Genomic DNA, 20495 nt, shown 5'->3' with positions numbered 1-20495 from the left:
GTGCTGCAAAAGAGAAATAGTGGCTCTCTAATGGTGTGTTTGGTTTGTGGAGTCACTTTATGCTTTATGAGGTGATGCATCATAAGTTCATTCCATCAATTTTGGTGGAATCAACTCACTCCTCATGTATATACTAATTATTAGCTTGTGATGAATGAGGTGATGATGGATCAACACATTCTATTCTACAAACCAAATAAAAAAGTGAGGAGTGAGAAGAAGATGAATAACTTCATCCCTCAAACCAAACACACAATGTTGGACTTACCGGATCGTTAGCTATTCATGCGAGATCTGATCACTAGTGGGGATCTATAGAGAGTCTGTTTTATGAAATATCTGAGAAAGCAAAAGAAAAAAAAGAGAGACAGGTAGTTTATTTATCACCAAATAGAGATGAATATTATATGATAGCAGCAGGAAATTCTTTGTCCTTGAATCAGGGTATTCAGGAAGAACAGGTTGTTCCAGCTAGATACCGTCAAGAATTCCTGACTATTGCATGGGAACAGATTCATGTTAGAAGTATTTTTCCTTTCCAATATTTTTCTATTGGAGGTTCTCTCATTCCTTTTATTGAGCATAATGATGTGAATCGGGCTTTAATGAGTTCTAATATGCAGCGCCAAGCTGTTTCACTTTCTCGGTCCGAGAAGTGCATTGTTGGAACTGGACCGAACTAGTACATCGTCGCGAGAACCCTCACGTTAGGGACAAGCTAGTCATAGGGCTGGATATTAAGTCGGCTTGGATCGGTTTGACTGAGCTTGAGCAGCTCGACTCGATTTTAAGTAACCGAGCAAAAGAATTAACTTGGTTTGGCTTGTTTGCAAGCTCGAGCTGACTCATTTAACTCATGAGCCACACCAAAAAAACAATATACATATATAATATAATTAATTACTAATTAGTTTTATACTAAATTAACATTTGAAAAAAGTAATAATACTAATAATTTCGTATAACACATCAATTAAACCTTAAAAATATAGTTCATAACTTACTAGTTCATCCAATACAAGTGGAAGTTTTGTTTTGCTAATAAAATACTAGCTTATTCGATCTAACGAGCTCGTTAATAAACTGAGCTGAGATGTTAATTTAACTTATGACAAATTAAAATAAATCAAACTAAACTAAACACGAGTCGAACGAACTTACAAACTTCACCTACCAGACCTAGTCAGCCGGAAGGCTGTGTCGACTCGAATCATTCGCTTGATCCCTCTATTTTACGCGAATCACTCGGGCACAGTTCGTACGCCACGCGCCCACGTCCGGGTCCGTCCATTCTGCTCTCACCCTCGGGTCTTGGCCATCGGGGAAGAGCACGAGGCTCTCAACGCGTCAGCGACTCAGCGTCATATTTCTGAGTTCTCGCTTCTCACTTGTGCCCAGATGCCGGCCCTTTCCTTTTCGGGATCTCCTCGGTGACCTAGATCGGATGGACCCGCCGCCGGCGACGCGCGCGGCGTCCAGGCGGCGGGACCGCCGACGGCGCCTGCGGCAGCGGCAGCGCGCAGCTGCAGCCACGAAAACGAAGGTCGGTGCGGCCGTGCTGGCCGTGGAGCCGCAGAGCGCAGCAGTCACAACCCCGGTGGCTTCGATCGGTCCTGCTGCCACGCCGGCGTCGAGGGGCAGGAAACGGCGGAGGCCTCGTAGACGGCGTGGCCGGAACGCGGGCGCGGCTGGGGTGTCGGACGAACCACCGGCTGCGTCCCCCGTTCCCGTTCCAGGTATGCCGCTACTGACTTTGCTTCGCGTTCCGCGCCGCGCCATCTGCCATAGTGATAGGCATCATGGTTGCGTGACCGCTATGTGTTGTGTATTGCTGGGCAAAAAAAAAACATCACGCCTCGTTTGAGGCAGTAGTAGTTTTAGCTGTGGAATGTAGTAATTCCGTGGCGACTTTGATGACAGAATCCGAGCAAAATACGTTTTGCGGCGCCTTGTCAGAAAGTAAAATCTGCATTTAAGGCGACTTTTACTAGTGTACTCGTCTGTTGTTCTGTGCCTTTGTAGGCTTGTACTACATACGTATTCCAAGTTCCAACGCCGCACCGCATTCATGTTTGCGTGCTGCCGTAGGCTTTGAGATGCTAACTTGTGTGGCCTGTGGTACTGATGCTTGGCCCAAATGTTAGGAAATTGTTTCTGCACACTTATTAGGTGATCACTCTGATTACTGGTCTAGATTTCTGGCTAGTATTTTGAAAGGGTGCAAGTTTCACTTTTCAAACATATTTATCAGAAAAATTAAAAAACGATAGACAAGCATATCACTTCCTTTGTTATATTTCCTTAGTTTAATTTTGGTGCGGGATGTTGAAATTAGCTTGCACTGAAAAAATTATACGCTTATGGTTAAGGAGATTGCTGTGACACTGCGAATTGTCTGGCAGATGCCCCGCAAGCAAGTTGCAATTTGGAAGCAATGGCATCGCGTCTGAGCGATAATGTGCTGCAAACTATGACTGAGAAGATAATGAGGTCAGATAAAACAAGCAAGAGAAATTTTCAGCACGGAAATGAGGCGCTAAAAGATTCTGTGGCTGAAGGTGCTGCCTGCTCTTCTCTTGCCCGTCGTGAACATTCTACCAGAGAAAATGGAGCCTCAAGGAGTAAGATACTTAAGAGATCCAATGTAAAATCCCCAGTTGATAGTTGCACTGAACAAGGAACTGATATGGATTATCACAAGATGAAGAGTGCCGATTTGCTAGGGAACCTGGAAGAAGTGTACCAGGAAAGAACGTGTCTTGGTTACTGCTCTTCGCAGAAGTTGGAAGAATATTGGGAAAATGAAAATGTATCTTCTCTCAACTCCAGCAGTTTACAGGCGGGAAAAAAGAGAAAGAAAAGAAGAGGCAGGAAAAAGCACAATCGTCGCAAGAAAGCTAATTTACAGGATTCTCCAGCATCAACTGCTGCTGATAATTCTGGTTTGGTGACGTTTTCTGAGAACTGTACTTCAGCCCTTAAACTAGAGGAACAGAGGAAGAAGCAAGATCAGAACAAGACATCCATGACTAACTTACTTTTAATCAACAATGCAAAGAGATCAGAACCATTTGATGTGAATTTGGAAGGCGCTATTGAAAAGAGCTGTGAACTGGCAAAGAATAGTTTTGACAACACATTAGAAAATAGGTATGAACTGGCAAAGAATAGTTTTGACAACACCTTAGAAAATAGGTATGAACTGGCAAAGAGTAATTCTGACTACATAAATATGGTAAGAAATGGATTACAAGAGCAAGACTTAGCATGCTTGTCAAACAGTCACAATGTTAACTACCTGAAGCCTTCCCATTTGGCTGAGGAATATACAGAAAAACTCAAACATGTCTTTTCACTGGGAAAGTCCTTAAGGCCTCCGAAGAAAAAGCTTCTCATCTTAGATCTTAATGGTTTACTTGTGGATATCAACGAAGACTACCACAACGCTCACATGGCTGATGCCAAGGTTCGAAGAAAATTAGGTGAAAGTTCTAGTATTATCACCTATAATTACTATTTGACACGTTGCTGATCCAGAATGTGGTTGAAGATGTTTATATATGATAATATATCTTTTTTATCAGTATTCCGAAGGCCTTACTGCGATGATTTTCTCAACTTTTGTGCTCTGAATTTTGAGCTAGGCATATGGTCCTCAAGAAAAAAGTATGGTTTCTTCTCATCTTTCTCCATTTCGGATTTCCTATTTTGTTTACTTGGTACTTATTGTGGCATTCTAATTTGTCCAGAGAAAATGTTGATTCGGTTGTTAATATTGTTATGAGTGAATTCAAACCACACCTACTGTTTTGTTGGGTAAGTCAACTAAACAAATGCTTGTTATCTTTCTGAGTTTTTCTTTGCTCCTAATATATTTATTAATAACCTTAGTATGTCCAGGACATGTCTAAATGCACATTCACCGGACATAAAACACTGGAGAATAAGCACAAGCCATTAGTGCTGAAGGAATTGAGAAAACTATGGAACGTGGAAGAACAAGATCTTCCATGGGAAGTGGGGGACTATTCACCTTCGAATACATTACTAGTGGATGATTCCCCTTACAAAGCTCTGCGCAATCCTGTATTTGTCCAACCTCTTATGCCAAGCTTTTCAAAGTTCACTTATACTGAATACGAGACACCAACTGCTTTTCTCTATCTTGTGCAGCCGCATACTGCCATTTTTCCTCACTCCTACAGTTACTTAAACTGGAATGACGATTCGCTGGGTATGTGCTCATGATTATGATGCTTTACCTATACCTTACTACAGCTTATTCATGCTTTATGTTTCAAATTCCTCATAAGCAGGTCCCAATGGAGACCTTCGTGTGTATCTGCAGAACCTAGCCGCTGCAGATAATGTTCAGCATTTTGTTCGTGATAATCCGTTTGGTCAACCTTTCATTACTGAGAGCGATCCGCATTGGAACTTCTATGCTCAGATTGCTGATAGAGGGCGTGCACCCTTGACATGTTGCGCTTGAACTCCCAAGGGTCGTGCTTTTTTCTGGGAGTTCTGTGGTTATCCATGATCAAAAGATCATGATCAGTATACAGTGATCTTCTCTGAGTAGTTTGCTTGTATCCCTGTACTGAAGATTACAGAGTTTCTGCTATGGGTTTAAATTGCAGGCTCTACGAAAGGTATCAGACCAAATGAATGAATTGTCTGACATTATCTCAGTCTCAAACTGTTTGCAGCCATGCTTTTTTTTCATTTGCCTCACGTTTTAAAGATTAATTGTGATGCCTCCTTTTGTTCTGGTCTTAAAGAAAGAAGGATGGGGTCCTCATTGCCTAGAGTAGCAGGGAGTTCCTAGGAGTATCGGTGACCCTGAAAAAAGTTTAGCCTGTATCACATCAGTGTGATACACGTTTAAATGTCAATTACGGTATTACATATAGTATAATTATAAAAATAATTGTATAGACAGAATAAACGGCAATACAAATTTATTCAGTTTAATTAATTTATGATTAGTAAATGTTTATTGTGGCATCTCATGAGTAAATCATGGACTAAGTAAATTTAAAGACAGCTCAACATCACAATAAACATCCAGATTCAAATGTCACAACTCATAAAGGCGCAATGCTAATAGACATCCTTATAATGCACAAAGCTAGATAAATCTAAACAGCCAGCATCATCCCTTACTAAGTAGTATGTGCATGTCACACAGTCATAGTACATGCATCTCCAAAATAGAACTACAACACTATATTAAGGAATAAGTGTAGCAGCAAGCTACCAAAATCAAGACTTAAGCGTCGTATGAGGCTTTGGAGCACTAAAACTTGTGGAACAGAAACTTGTGCAACTGAAACTAATGAACAACTGAATATCTGCAAGTGTCATGAGAAGAAATAGCGGTAGAAACTGGTGCGGTAAAATAGCAGCAGCCATCAGTTATACTCCCACCATCCCATGAAGATCATGCATTGCCCAACAGACCCGCTAACCTCTTCAAATCCTAGTCGGTGAAGCACAGCAATAGCAAGATCTATGTCAGTCCGATGCACATTACAAAATGCACAACAACAAAATTATACAGAAGAATGGGAGCTACTGGCTAGGCTAACAACAATGTAAGTAAGCAGAATCGATGCACAACCGCAATTATATGGAAGAACAGGAACAACAACAACATCCTCACCAAGAAGAATGGGAGCTACTAGCTAGGCTCACGAAGAACTTCATATCTCCGGTCCTCATCCTCACTGTCCTCACCACTTTCTTCATCGTCAGTCTGGTTCTCTCCCTACAGAATTAGTGCATATCATCATACAGGATAGGAAATAAATATGTCAACTGAAATAAATACTACCGCTTCATTTGTCGAGCTACGTTCATTTTCATCTACCATGAACTCATCGAAAATTGATGGTACCTTGACATTGCGATCTAAAAGTGATAAGATACAATAATTAGTAGCACACCTTGAATTGAAAGTTAGTTGATGAATTATGAACATATCAGCTTGACAACAATAGAGGACGCTCCGGTGCTTGCCAGTTTTCAAGTTTATCTCATTAGACTATTGATAGGATAAGAATCTTGACCGCATGGTAAATATAGCAGAAAAGCATAGCAAAATTGTAGTTGCACATCTAGATATATTACTTTTTGCATATTTTTTAATTAGATGAGAACTAGATGTTTAGATTAAAGACTAGATATTTGAGTTGTTTAATTTATTCTCTCTTTGACATCATTCGCTTTAAGTGGTATGAGATGATCGACGACGTGTAGGACTAGGCATTTAGTTTTTTTAAAAAACATCGGTTCAAGTTTACAGACATTAGGAACCAACCAGTTTACTAGAAAATGAAAAATTGACAAGTTTGATTTTGTTTTCTTACTTTGTTTTTTGGTAAAAATCAAACACCAAACTTATAACCAATAAGGCTACAGGATAGCACTCAGGGATTAAAAAACCGCAAAAACCAATCCGATTTCCCGATACCAGACCAGACTAGCAATTCATCCAAAATTTAAAAAATCTATGAAAAAACTATAAAACAATGGTTTCTCGCCGAGAAACCCCAGAACCGTTTTATTTAGTTCTGGAATGCAAAGCAGTTGAAAAAAGTTGAAAACAAACAAAAATCGTTTCTCGATTGAGAAACACGGTTTCTCATTAGGATTAAAAATTTGTTTTTTTAATTGAAAGGAATATATGACCTTGGGCCATCTCTATAATGTTTTGGTGATTAGATGCACAACACATTATGTTTAACTAGCATGGTGTATGAGCAAAGGTATATGACACAAATTGAGCTCGGAAAAAGGACATAATGCAAATCTAGACGGATCAAGTATAAAGGTAAAGTTCTAGACACTTAGACAATTGTTTTGTGTGATAAACATGTTTGCCTAAGTGCCAGGAACTCAGTTAAGTCAGGTCCAAAAGAAGCAAAATAAGTTTAGCTGAAGCAAGCTAGACTTGCACCAGCTTGCGGTGCACCGGACTGTTCGGTGTGCATTGTACAGTGTCGAGTGCCTAGGATAGTGTCCCAGCAAACTAACTACTTTCGGTTGTAACACCCCGTCCAATCTAGACCAGCGATACTTACTCTTGGCCGTCCTCTAAAACCACAGACCATCCCCGTGGACCAACACGAGTCATTTGTGGGTACTTTGGCTTCACTTATGCACATTTGCTCTGGGCTAAGTATGCTTAACCTATAGATTGTTTTGAGGTACACTTCCGAAAAAAGATGCATCTTATTAATATAAGTACTCTATTAATTTTGTTAAGGATATCACACAATCCACGGCAGTATATTACATCGGTTTATGATAAAAAAATTGATCAACCGTTGCTGCTGGGACATGTGCCGTTGGAGACAGCAGCACAAGTTGCAATTTTGGCCAGGGGAGAGGGCGAGAGTCGTGTCTTGGAAGATGAGCGCTTGCGAGAGACGGGAGGGACACGGGTGGCGGCGAGGCCAGGATTCGAAAACAAGGTTAACCACCCATTTAGACACTAAAACCAGAGGTTGACATTAACGGAAAACAATCTAAAAAAAAACTACTAAAACCGAGCGATTTTCTTTTCAAATAAAAACAACAATAAACTACCATAAACCGCCGTTACTGCTAAAACCGACCCAAAAAACGATGATTCTTACCGAGAAACTGGGTTTCAGTTTTTTCGATTGTTTTACATTTAAAATTCAAGTAAAACGATTTATCATATTTCTCAGCTAGAAACCGTTGTTTTTATTGGCTTTTAATGTTAGTTTGGCAACTTCATTTCCCCAAGAAAAGATGAATTAGTTTTCTTTAAATAAAATCTCTAGAAAAAATGAAGTTGTCAAGCTTATTTTTTACTGATTTTCGGGTAGACATAGAGGACTCGGCAAAGGTAAAAGAGAAATGTATTGTGGGCTTACTTTAAAGAATAAACGTATTACGGCCTGGCCCATTAATGAGCCTGATCCTTCGTCTCTATAAATGAGAAACCCTAGCGCCATTCTTCTATTCCACTCGCTTCCCCCAGCCGCACGAAACCCTAACGCCGCCGCCGCTTCACAGGTAAACCGCCGCCATGGTCTCGGGTTCCGGCGTATGCGCGAAGCGCATCGTGGTGGACGCGCGCCACCACATGCTGGGCCGCTTGTCGTCGATTATCGCCAAGGAACTGCTCAATGGGCAGAAGGTGGTCGTCGTCCGCTGCGAGGAGATCTGTATGTCCGGTGGGCTCGTACGCCAGAAGATGAAGTACCTCCGCTTTCTCCGCAAGCGGATGAACACCAAGCCATCCCATGGGCCCATCCACTTCCGCGCCCCGTCCAAGATCCTGTGGCGCACCATCCGCGGGTGTGTAAGCAACACCTGCCTGGATCCGTCCGGTTTCATTTTGCCACGTCCTTTTTGGCTGGTGAGATTTATGCGTGCTGCGTTTGTTTTGCAGGATGATTCCGCACAAGACCAAGAGGGGGGAGGCGGCTCTGGCGAGGCTCAAGACGTACGAGGGCGTCCCGCCGCCGTACGACAAGACCAAGCGCCTGGTCATCCCTGACGCTCTTAAGTACGTGTCTTCGTTTGTATTAGGGATTTTCCTGATTGATGGCTGATCTTACCTTGTGTTCTTGTCTGATGATATTCTGTTGTTGTGGTCCGTAGGGTCCTGAGGCTGCAACCTGGACACAAGTACTGCCTCCTTGGTGAGCTTTCTAAGGAGGTCGGATGGAACTACCATGACACCATCAGGGTGAGTGTTTCCCACTCATATTTTCTTGATCATAAGTGGCATCGTTTTGCACGGACACTTTAATCACTTGTTGCTAGTTTGGGTGAGTTAGTAATTAATATACTGATTCTAATTGGAAATGAACTGTTTTCAGTTTTTGCACATAATGTTATGATTATTCTGGTGATTCAGGCATCTTAGTTTTGTCTGTGGTGGACATCTTCTATTGTTGTGAAATTATTCATATTGTTGAATTCCTATTGCTACATTAGCTTTTTTATATGTTGTGAGAGATTATTCTCTGCATGATTCTGGATGATGAAGATAAAATCATTCCGATACCCATTGATTTTACAATATGATTTTTAAGAACCAGCTACTTCTGACAATCATGCCACGTCTGAATATACTTGCCTCTTTGGTCTGGCAATCTCACGCTTCGGCTGATGTTTGTGTCACCATTGCTGATTATTTGACACATGCATAATGTTTGGATCTGTGTAGGCTTTTTCTCTTGGGCATCCGACTCATGTAAATCGAATCATTAGTTCGTTCATATTGTGATGTGATGTGCCTATGATGTGATCAAAATATTTGCTACTCTTGATGGGTGTTCCCGTTTGATGATCCTAACCACCAAGATCTCTGAGGCCCATCACATTGCAATTAGAAAGACAGTTCATATGAGCACTTGAGAGTCATTGCAGGAGTTGCTGATGTTTAATGGCTGTGTTATTTTCCATTGAAATTTATCCTGCTGCGTCCTGGTATCTGATTCCTATTGTTTGGTGCTCTATCAGGAGCTTGAGGAGAAGAGGAAGGAGAAGGCCAAGGTGGCCTATGAGAGGAGGAAGCAGCTGGCCAAGCTGCGCCTAAAGGCTGAGGCTACAGCCGAGGAGAAGTTAGGGTCCCAGCTGGACATTCTTACTCCGATCAAGTACTGAATTTGTGGAACATCTGATCCATCGTTTTAAAATTGTGACAGTATAATCTTGAGTGCTATTCCGAACACATTTTTTAGCCGGTGAATGTATTGTTTGTTTTATCAGATGTGGTTCGCATTCACATTCTTAGATTTTCGTAGCACTCTTTCCAACGCAACCACATCATCTTAAGTGCTATAAAACTATGAATGAAACAATGTCTATCAATTCAAAATTTCTCATTTCACGTCATTATTTCATACGCCGCTAACATACTAATTAAATGTTCTCGCTTAAGAGCCAAATAGAAGTTAGTAAAATATATGAATGAAACAAATCACTTTCAATGGTAGTTCTTTAGATCAATAATTTAGTCAGTTTACATAAAAACTACTCTATAACAATTTTCTAAATGAACTTAAATTTAGTAATTTCTTATCTAACCCATTTACTCTCTACATTTGGCAACTATTTAGCAACTTTCTAAACAAAAATGTTGATTGCATTACGTAACTAAAATCTATATTTAGATAACTATTGGAGAACTTATATTGCATTACGTAACTAAAATCTATATTTAGAGAACTATTGGAGAACTTATATTTTTCTGCTCCCAACGTTGTTTAACTTCTTAAAAATGTGGTTTAGAGAGCTAAAATTTAGCTAACTATTGTAGTTGTTCTTAAATACTATGACATGTCACCAAAAAAAACTTATTTAGCACACTATTAAATTTGTATGAAATCACCGATAGGAATAACCTTTAGGCTAATCACAGTAAAGATTTCATGTCCCTATTTCATCTCACCATTCCATATGTTAACATCTTAAATGCTGCATATAAATAACCAATATAATTTACTCAATTATATGAAGATGAAACAAAACACTCTCAAGTTTCCAAGACCTTGGAAACTAATTGATATGGTTTCATCCCCATAAAACTTCATGAAACTCTTTTTTCTTAAATGATATGATATGTCATTCAAATAGCTGATGTGAGAGGCTAATTAATACATGAAACATCTCATCAAACCTCCATTGTGATTAGCCTTAGAGGCATAAGCACAAACTTTAAAAGCAGGATTAGAAACAAAATCGCATCTGGCAAACCGTGCAACACACCATTTGAATACAGTAGATACTACCACAAAATTCATTGATTCGCAAACTCCCGATGGGCCGTATTTACTATGACAGGTATGTTGAAAACGGACGGTTAAAATCCCGTCCCAATCCGTACCATTTTCTATATTTAACCTGACCGTTTCCGTATTTTTGAAAAAAATATGGAAACGAGACGGAAACATAAGAGGGTTTCCGTCCGTTTTTGTGGGATCCCGTTTTTATCAAGATTGAACACGTATTTATTTCGTATTTGATAAATATGGGATGAGACTAATATGCATTAGTATATAAACTAAAATCTCGTGTATTTAGATGACAAATTATAGCATAATTGTCTATTATAATCATGAGCTCTTTTCAATGACAAGTGATATAAAGTCTTAAACAACATCGGATGTAACTAAATATACACAATTAGCAACCAAACAACAATAGAATGTTGCCTCTCTATATCTATTTGTTTTATATTATTGTCCTACCAATCATTCACTAGTCAAACATCAATACCATTCTATTTGTATTAAATTATGAGTTTCGTTAGTATTTACGTTTTAGCAAATCTGTTTATCCCGCTCCCGTTTTCGTTTCCAACTATTTCCGACCCGATTCCGTTTTCGACGATAAAATGCGAATACGGAAAGAGGAGAGTGGGTTTTCCATCCGTTTTCATCCGACAGAATTCAATGTTTCCCTAATTCGGGATGGGTCGTATTTGAGCACGGTTTTTGAGTAAGGAAATCCACTCGCTGGTAGGTGCATGGGGACGACGGTGGTAAGACTGTCTTCAACGGTGTCCGCAGCGCCCCCCCTCCCCTAATACTGTACACGATATAGGGGCTACAGTGTGCCCCCTTCCCCTTCACCGGCGTCCTCCTCCTCCTCCTCTCCCTCCCCGATTCTTTCTCTCTCACGCTAAATGGAGGGACACGCTACGCCGCATTCCTCCCCCGCAGTCGCTTCCTTCGCCCACACGCGCGCGGGTTAGGAATACTCCGAGGACGGTCTTGGAGGCGAACCAAGTGTTGGGGGCGAAGAAGCCCGAGCCGAAGCCCGATGCAGCGGATGCCGCGGCCGAGTCCGCCATAGCCGGGTCGCCCTCGCCCGGTAAGACGGCGCCCGGCGGCGAGGAGCCCATGTACCCGCCGCCGAAGCTCGAGCAGTTCTACGATTTCTTCACCTTCTCGCACCTCACGCCGCCGCTGCACTGTGAGTGCTCGCGCCAGCTGCCACTCTCTTGGATTTTGATTTCGTTGATGCAGTTTTTTTTGCTGATTCAGAATTGAGTAGGTTTGGCGAGTTGCATACGGGAATCTTTTTCTCCCAGTTTCTCTGAATAGAATGTGACTGATTGCAGATATTAGGAGGTCGTCCCGCCCATTCGTTGATGACAAGAGAGAAGACGACTTCTTCCAGATCGATGTGCGTCTGATACAAAGTCTGAAAACAAGTGTCTGTTAACTAAATTCATTGTGTTGGACTGTTGCAGCAGACAAGTCGTGCATTTGATGGAGTAAGCACTAGATCTTGTATGTATGACCATGTCGCATGAATAGGAACGACTGGTTATTGACAAGAAATGCATTTGCAATCTGCAGGCCTGCAAGGCTCTGATGAAGGCATTTGTCGAGCACAACAAGGTTAGGTTTATTTTTCACATCCTGAATTTATGTTATCAAATGTTTGGACGTATGGGTGAAAGAATTTGCCATTTTTGCTGCAATGCCTTGCAAAACAGTTGAGGAGAGGCAAATCAGAGACAGAAAGGCTTTCCTACTCCACAGTTTGTTTGTGGATGTTGCAGTCCTCAAAGCGGTTGCATCTATCCAGCAACTGATTTCGAACCATACAAGATTACATGAAACAGCGAATGGCACCATCGGTTCATTTTTGCACACGGAGCAAGTAGGTGATATGAAAATAATGATCATAAAGGACAAAATAGGTGCAAGCTCCAAGCTAGATATTAAATTGGATGGAAACCAGGCTCCAGGGATGTCTTCTAATGAGCTTGCTCAGATAAACTTGTTGGGACTTTGATATTGTACAAATATACTCTTATGTGTATTTCACAATTCTTAACCACGACGTATATGTACATTTGATTGATCTCAAGTATTTTTTTACATAATTTAGAGAACTTACTCATTACGAACACGGTGGTGCAGGCGACTAAGTTACGACCACGCACTGTTCATAGAGCAAATAAAAATAAAACAAATATTGGATGGTAGTTGAGTTAGTTGATGATGAAAGTATAAAATATTGGTGTGGTGGGGTATAGAGGTTTGATATAAGGGGAACCGCTGTAGAGCGTGGAGATATAGGGGGAGAGAGAACGCTGACGTGGCACGTGAGCGAGATATAGGGGGAGAAATTTAGGGGGAACCGCTGAACACAGTCTAAGGTCTCCAGCTCCAGCTGTATAGGGTAGCGTTGTTTTGCACAGTAGAATAGTAAAATCAAAATTTAAAATAGGGATTTGCACAGTAAACTAGTAAAATCTAAATTTAAAATAGGGGAGGGTTGAGCGTGGCTCGATCCAGGTTTTCCCACCTAAGAGCCATAGCTTCTGTTGTAGATATGCCACAATAGTTACATACCTTCATGAAGACTACCTTCAATATCCTTCACCTACGCACGTGTATCTTTAGACGTGTTACTGTGTGAGTTAAGATACTACCGCTTATACTTGGAGGGTGAGGTAATAAAAAAATATAAATATGAAATGAGATAGAAGATACGAAAGGTAAGACTGTCTCCTACAGGGTAAGGTTGTCTACAGCAGATTGTTGTGTAAAACACTCCATTCTCTTCTAATAAACTGTAACCCACCGGAATCCTGCAACAAAGTTGTACGGTAGCCAAAGGTAAAGCCTAAACCTAACGAATGCAATGATGTATTAAGGTATCTCCAAAAGGCGACTGATCTCTTAACCCTCCCTTCACCTCCTTGTTACTTTTCATGGTTTGCTGGATAACCAACACGCTTTTAACTCGTATTAAACTACGATAATGGTTCGATTCCTTTCTTTTTTTTAAATCCCTCTTTTTCTTCTTCTTTGAAACCCCTCAGTTTATTAAATTCACGATTAAGAATCTCAAACTGTCTGGTCTCCAACAAATCTTTTTTTAATTCACATATCCGACCACTCGGCCCTTCAGCTTGCAAATCGAGCAATTAAATTATTTTCGGCTGTTATCAGCATGAACAGAATGACACGGCAACAGCATGCCTGCATAATGAATGCCCGGAAGAAGTATGAACAATTACAAAGGCCACGAAAGCAGTATGTACAGTTACAAAGGCCAAGAGAGGAAATCAGTGATTTGATACTTTTCACTGCTATATGTATGGACATGTTTAACATGAATTCATATGGCTTTGCTTTGATTGGCTGATATGTTTCTACTGCTTTGTCCTCGCGCAGGTCAGTGGCCAAGCCTTTTCCACGGACGGATCACCCCAGAACTGCCAGATATATGGCTTTGCTTTGATCAGATATATGCTAGCTGCCAGATATATGGCTATGTTCCAATGAGTCAAGGTGGTCGATCTCCGATCAGGAGAGCAGCGACGCAGGTTACGCCGTAATAATTGCACAGCAAGGTATATAATGCATCCTGTTAACTGGGTCGGTAATGCCTAATCCAGTCATCCTGAACAGGGACAAATAGGCAACAGAGGGTGTCGCTGGGTTAGACCTTAGTGCGCCCATAAAATTTCAAAAAGAAACAGCACCGTGGCAGGTATCTGGGAATATCAGAAGAGTCCTCTTACAGATTTGGCAGGCATAGAAGAACTTCCTCAGGCATCCTTGATGCTTGCTTGCAGTGGCATTGAAGCGATATCGGCGTTCCATACAGTGGCCATGACGACCACAGGATTAAATACCATGAATGTCCTGCTTGAGGATCCCTTGAGAAATGACATTTGAATTGCTTGCCAGTTGCCACCAGTTTATTTGGAACATTACTGGCTGTTGCAGTCTACATTCCAAAAGAACATAACATTTCAATTTTGATGATTCACATTCAGAACATGAAATCTTGTAAAGTTACTTTACCAATAAAAAAGTGCATAAGAAAAGGTAAGTATAATTATTAAAAAAATGCATTTTATCAGCAAGTGACAATTATATCCAGCTCATAGCTCATCTACAAGACAAACTAGCTAAAGAGTAAATCATCTGATCAAGAATACAAGCCCTGCATTTCATCCCTCATATAATGAATGAAGAAAAATGCTAATCAAATACAGAGAGAAAACATCTCATGGCTTCATCTTTAAGGAGGGGAGTATTGAACCATAGCAGTCCAGGGAACTCACTCAAAATATTTCAGGGGGGAAACAGGGGTGGAGCCAGAATATTATGTCACTGGGTCCGGTCAAATACACTTTGCGGTTCACTTGGAAGCACTGTTTGTCCAAACGGTCATTTAGCCTATTTACATACTATGTAAACACTACACACTAGTGCATCATTTCTATTTAATCATTTACTAATCCTATTTAATTAGCTATTTAGCCTATTTAATGTACTGTTCAGACCAAAGAATAACTAAACGGTACATGACCGATGATTTACTTTTTAGCATTTAAGAAAACACTGCTTGGAAGGGTGATTTGCTAATCTTAAAGAACTTCAAATAGAATTTGAAATTTTCATTGGGTCAGCTGAACCAAACGAATACAAAGCTCTGTTCCACTTCCTGGGGAGGAACACACATGGGACACATCTCCATAGACGCTTGTATTCACAAAGGTTCATGATTTCTAAAACACAATCACGTGCAAGAGAATGGTCTAACATTTTTACTAATAAATAATTAAATATCATATCAGTACATTAATCATAATTGGAATTTGTTACTATTTGGATGAGAGAGTTGGACAGAGCAAAAGGGGTGGGAAAATAGTTTATATACCTTGGTCTCATTATGCAGAAGCAAACCAGTCTCTGCTTGCTATTCCTAGTAAGACGGTGGTCTGAGTTCCTTAAGTCGCCGAACAACTTGCTTCATTGTGGGCCTAGAAGAAAGAGAATCAACCGTACACTTGATGCCCAGGTGTAGAATCTCAACAAGGTCGTCATGTGGGGCCACATCCCACAGCCCTTCTATAAAGAATTCACGAGCTCGACCCTTTTGTAAAAGCATGCAAGCCCAGGCAACTATGTTGAATCCATTCCCGTAAGGAGAGAAAGAAGGATCCAGTGCCTTTTTGTCTGAAATGAGTTCAAGAAGTACAACTCCATAACTATACACATCCGCCTTATCAGAAACGCGGCATGTCATCGCATACTCTGGAGCTACATATCCAAAAGTACCTGCCACACCAGTGGTTGCATGTGTTTCTGAATTTCCAAGCAGCCTTGCTAATCCAAAATCAGAAAGGTAGGCAGTGTAATCATTATCAAGCAAGATGTTACTTGGTTTGACATCCCTGTGTAAGATGCGTGGGACACAATTGTCATGAAGATATGCAAGTGCACGCGCAACATCTAGAGCAATTTTGTGAAGCATTCTCCAATCAATTGGTCTCTTACTCCTTTCTTGTATGAATCTTTCTAAATTGCCACCAGGCAGAAAATTATATATTAGAAACATCTCTGAATCGCTGAGATGGTATCCTATGAGTGTTACAAGATTGGAATGGCGACACCTCCCAAGTGTTTTTACCTCTGCTTGGAATTGCTGAATGCCTTGGAACCTTCCAATAGCAAGTCTCTTTATTGCCACCAATTTTCCTGGTGCTACCTCAGCTTTGTACGTTGCTCCGAAGCCACCACTTCCGATGCAATTACTTGCATTGAAGCTTCCACTGGCACGTAAAACAGCCTCATATGTCAAGGGAGCACCGATATCAACAAAAATAGTTACTTCCCTTCTTAGAGAACGCCTTGATGGTCTTGATGCACATTTTCGTGTGTAAATATAAAGGATGACCAGAGCCAAGAGAACTGCAACAATTGCTGATGCTGAAGTTATGGAGGCAATCTCTATTTTGCTGAATCCGCCACCGTTACCATTGTCATCAGGGGCTGTATTATCAGCTGGTGGATTATTGTCTGCCTCACTTAGTGCTCGAGCATTCACTAAAGGACTGGAGAGCGTTGACAGTCCACAAGGTTGAAGGGATGGATTTCCACGAATACTGTTGCATGTCAGTGAGTGAATTTTTGAAGGCAGTGGCCCAGACAAATCATTGAATGAAACATTGAATATGGACAGCGATGGTGAAGAGGCAAAATTTGGAATGTTTCCAGAGAGCCTATTATTGTTGAGTAGAAGCACAGTTATGTCTCCTAGTGTCACAAGGTTATTTGGGATCTCACCAGCAAGAGAATTAGATGAGAGATCTAAAACCCTCAGTGATCTCAACTGACCCAAACAGGATGGTATTCTGCCACTAATGTTGTTCCCAGCTAATGAGAGAAACTTCAAGCTCTTGAAATCTTTGAAACTGGCAGGTATTTGACCCTCCAAAAAATTTCTGCTCATGTCCATCTTGACAAGGGCTCCTAACAAACCAACGTTATCAGGCATCATTCCTGATATTTGATTGCCAGCTAAATCCAAAGCTCTGATAGCACTGCATTTTCTGCTAAACTCTGCTGTTATCTGACCAGATATCTTGTTGTCTCGGAAGCTTACAACCAACCCCTTCAAGTTGCTACACTGTTCCAACAGAATTGAATCCAACGATCCACTGAAATTATTGTGATCAACGACAAACACATACGACGTCTTGTTTCCAAACCTGTCAGCACTAAATGGCATGGATGTAAGGTGACCTTCAAGGTTGTTCTTTGCAAAATTATGATACACAACAGAACACTCCCCGGAGTTGCAAAAAACTGATGGCAGTTCTTGTAGAGTTTTGGACATGAGGAATGAAGAATAACTGGATGACATTTCATCCAGCATTAGCTGAGAAGTACAGACTTTATTCACACATGCTGGAATTGATCCTGAAAGTTCATTTCCGCTGACATCGAATACAGTCATACAATGCGGACATAGATCCTTATCCAGTAAACCAGATAATCTATTTGAGCTGAGGTTGAGAAACTTGAGGTTACTGCACTGTCCTAGATCCCTTGGGATTGCTCCAGAAAGAAAATTTCCCCCCAGATTAACCATTTCTAAATTAGAACACCTTCCCCAGTTGCTCGGGAGAGTTCCTTCCAGGCCCGCCCTTGGCACCCATAGCACCCGGAGTCTTGGCAAAGCTGTCACACTCTCTGGAATTCCTCCTTTAAACAGATTGAACTCATGTGACTTTACTGAATTGGACTGGCTAGACAATACGAGCACTGACAAATCTGAGCAATTTCCGAGCTCCGGTGGCACCAGGCCACTTAATCTGTTTCTTGATACGTCCAACACCTGTAGTTTCCTCAGCTTTCCAATCCCTGCTGGAATTGAACCGTGTAATGAATTGGAGAACAACCGCAGCGAGCGGAGCAGCCTGCAATTCCCCAGACCAGAGGGGATGCCACCGACAAGAAGGTTTCCAGACAAGTCAAGCCACTTCAGATTAGGCAGGCTGCCAAGTGCTCTCGGCACCGATCCAGTGAACCGGTTGCCTGAAAGATCCAACCTCTCCAAGTCTTTGCAGGTGGAAAGGGAAGACGGGATCTCACCGTGAAGCAGGTTGGAAGCGAGCGAGAGCACCCTCAGCCGCGGCGGGAAGGAGGCAGGAAGGGCGCCCCGGAGAGAGTTCCCAGCGAGGTTGACCACCTCGAGATCCTCCAACCGCCAGATCTCACCGGGGATCTTGCCCCGGAGGCCGTGGAGCGGAAAAGAGACCACTTTCAACTCGGTGAGGAGCCCAACCGCCGCAGGAAGCTCGCCGGCAAGCTCCTGGCTGGGTCCGAAACGCCGTGAAGGGGAGAGCACCTCCAGAGCGACGACCCGGGAGCTTGAGTCGCATGTTACCCCCAGCCAGGAGCAGTGGTTGCGGCCGCTAGAGTCCGGGGACCACTGCTGGAGCAGGTCTACGGCAGGGAAGGCGTTCTTGATCTGGAGCAGCGCCGATCTGTCCTGGTCCTGGACACGGCGCAACCCGGAGGAAGAAGAGACGGCGACCGCAGCGGCAAACAGCAAGAGCAGCAGAAACGCGTAGGTGGAGGCCGTGCTCCGGCAAGCGGCCACCATGTCCGCCTAGAGCTAGCCGACGGCGGCGACCCGGATATGGACCTGAACTGTAGAAGGCTTCGCTTCCGGTAGGTGCAGGCGACGGGGATGGGAGAGGGAGACTTACATGGGGGAGAAGGACTGGAAAATAATTAGCTAGATTCCGATGGGAGGAGGCAAAATTTTCTCTCCGACTCTGATCTATCGCTGGGTTCTTTCCTCTCCTCTCCTACTGTGTGTGAGTTGCTACTTTTCTCTTGGTTGGTGCTGGTCTTCGTTCAGCTCTTCTTCTCGGCCACCGTCCCCTACTCGTCCAGGACTCCAGGTCTAGCAACAACTCTTTTTTTCCCCTTGATTTTTAAAGGTACTTGGCGTGACCAATTTGCCCTTTAAAAGATTGATTTTGTTTGATGGAGGTAGTTGCGGGCTGCCTGCGCATGCTTTGGGACTGTTGAGTGTTAGACTTGTCCGTCCCTCGTAGTGATGTTTTCATCGGTGAGAATATCTTATATAGAATGAAATAAAAAAAAATTTAGAAGGACAGTTTTATTCTGTAAATTTACAAATATTTATTTTATAGTTAGTAATCGTGTTTTAAACGTTTTTATTCTCGTAAAATTTACATATTTTTTCTTTTAAAAACATTACCACAATATTAAAAACTTATACGATAGTTATTAAATAACTTGAATATAAATAGAGCCGATTCTAATAATCTCACATGTAGATCTATCTCCAATAATAACCTCACCAGCATGAGACTGAACATAATCAGGAAATCAATCCATATGCGAACAAATATGAAAAGTGCAAGCGGAATCAAGAATCCAAGAAGAGCACTTGTTAACATAGGCAATAAACAGAGCTTCTCCACTATTTAAAGTTTTAACAAAATTGGCTTCAGGAGAAGACTTATCCAATTCTTTTTTCTTTCTCTCCTCTTTATTTCTCACTTTGGGCGAGTATTTTTTCTACAATAACGATAATAAAGGTTGGATTTATGATCTCCAGATCACCGAACAATTAAATCTTCACCTCTGGGTTCAGAACAAGAATCAACATCAAATTTTTCCTTAAACAACAAATTTGACTTAACATTCTCAAAAGAAAGTGAAGTATGATTACCATAAAACATAATTCCTTTAAAATACTTAAAAGAAGGGAGTAACGAGACTATCAACAAAATTGTGTTATTTTCATTATCTATCTTCACATCAAGACTCTCAGGGTCCACAATAATTGAATTAAATTTATTAAGATGTGACTGCATAGATGTATCTTTTGACATGCGAATAGTGTAAAGACGCTCCTTGGGACGTAGCTTGTTTGCAAGACTCTTTGTCATATACAACTCCTCCAAACAATCACGAGAAAACAAATCCACTATTAACCGCAGAGTACAAGTTACAGCGAGAGGCTATATTTATAGGCGTACAGAAAAATATATTCCAAAGATATAAAATAAATTAGAGGTATATTCCAACAAATATACAAACATCATTCAGATGAATTCTAGGTGCCACTCATCTATATTTATACTAGTATATAATTCACTACTTTAAACTCGTACGTAGATTTATGAGCTTACAACTCTTTAT

At 41.4% G+C, this 20495-nt stretch overlaps 3 protein-coding genes and 2 non-coding genes across 8 annotated transcripts; 4 read left to right on the top strand and 1 right to left on the bottom strand.

Annotated features, from left to right (window-relative positions):
- The first annotated feature begins 979 nt into the window (after positions 1-979).
- LOC103625877 (Haloacid dehalogenase-like hydrolase (HAD) superfamily protein) lies at positions 980-4725 on the top strand. Of its 4 annotated transcripts, none has more exons than XM_035958796.1 (8): positions 980-1736; positions 2403-3150; positions 3196-3482; positions 3585-3666; positions 3750-3816; positions 3892-4086; positions 4174-4234; positions 4317-4725. In XM_035958796.1, exons 1-8 carry the CDS (start codon positions 1445-1447, stop codon positions 4490-4492), a joined length of 1908 nt encoding a protein of 635 aa, XP_035814689.1. In that variant the 5' UTR covers positions 980-1444; the 3' UTR covers positions 4493-4725. The 4 variants fall into 4 exon arrangements, with proteins under 4 accessions (XP_035814689.1, XP_008644497.1, XP_035814690.1 ...); XM_035958797.1 differs by having other exon boundaries at positions 1254-1736; positions 3901-4086; XM_008646275.4 differs by having other exon boundaries at positions 2403-3482.
- A 3294-nt stretch (positions 4726-8019) lies between these two features.
- LOC100283655 (60S ribosomal protein L13a) lies at positions 8020-9753 on the top strand. Its single transcript, NM_001294276.1, has 4 exons — positions 8020-8334; positions 8429-8545; positions 8641-8728; positions 9508-9753. The coding sequence occupies exons 1-4, from the start codon at positions 8063-8065 to the stop codon at positions 9649-9651; spliced, it is 621 nt and encodes a 206-aa protein (NP_001281205.1). The 5' UTR covers positions 8020-8062; the 3' UTR covers positions 9652-9753.
- Positions 9017-9096, top strand: LOC111589405 (small nucleolar RNA R12). Its single transcript, XR_004849830.1, has one exon. It is a non-coding gene; the product is annotated as a small nucleolar RNA R12 (small nucleolar RNA).
- Positions 9279-9360, top strand: LOC111589370 (small nucleolar RNA SNORD24). The gene has a single exon (XR_004849798.1). It is a non-coding gene; the product is annotated as a small nucleolar RNA SNORD24 (small nucleolar RNA).
- A 4162-nt stretch (positions 9754-13915) lies between the features above and the next one.
- Positions 13916-19542, bottom strand: LOC103625875 (LRR receptor-like serine/threonine-protein kinase RPK2). The gene is made up of 3 exons (XM_008646274.4): positions 15685-19542; positions 14537-14745; positions 13916-14415 (listed from the first exon to the last, which is right to left on the bottom strand). The coding sequence occupies exon 1, from the start codon at positions 18916-18918 to the stop codon at positions 15730-15732; it is 3189 nt and encodes a 1062-aa protein (XP_008644496.1). The 5' UTR covers positions 18919-19542; the 3' UTR covers positions 13916-14415; positions 14537-14745; positions 15685-15729.
- Positions 19543-20495: the final 953 nt, after the last annotated feature.

Source organism: Zea mays, chromosome 5 (genome assembly GCF_902167145.1).
Source record: "Zea mays cultivar B73 chromosome 5, Zm-B73-REFERENCE-NAM-5.0, whole genome shotgun sequence".
Classification (NCBI taxonomy): domain Eukaryota; kingdom Viridiplantae; phylum Streptophyta; class Magnoliopsida; order Poales; family Poaceae; genus Zea; species Zea mays.
Note: the sequence above shows the minus strand (reverse complement) of the source record. Positions and strands in the feature narration are given on the sequence as shown.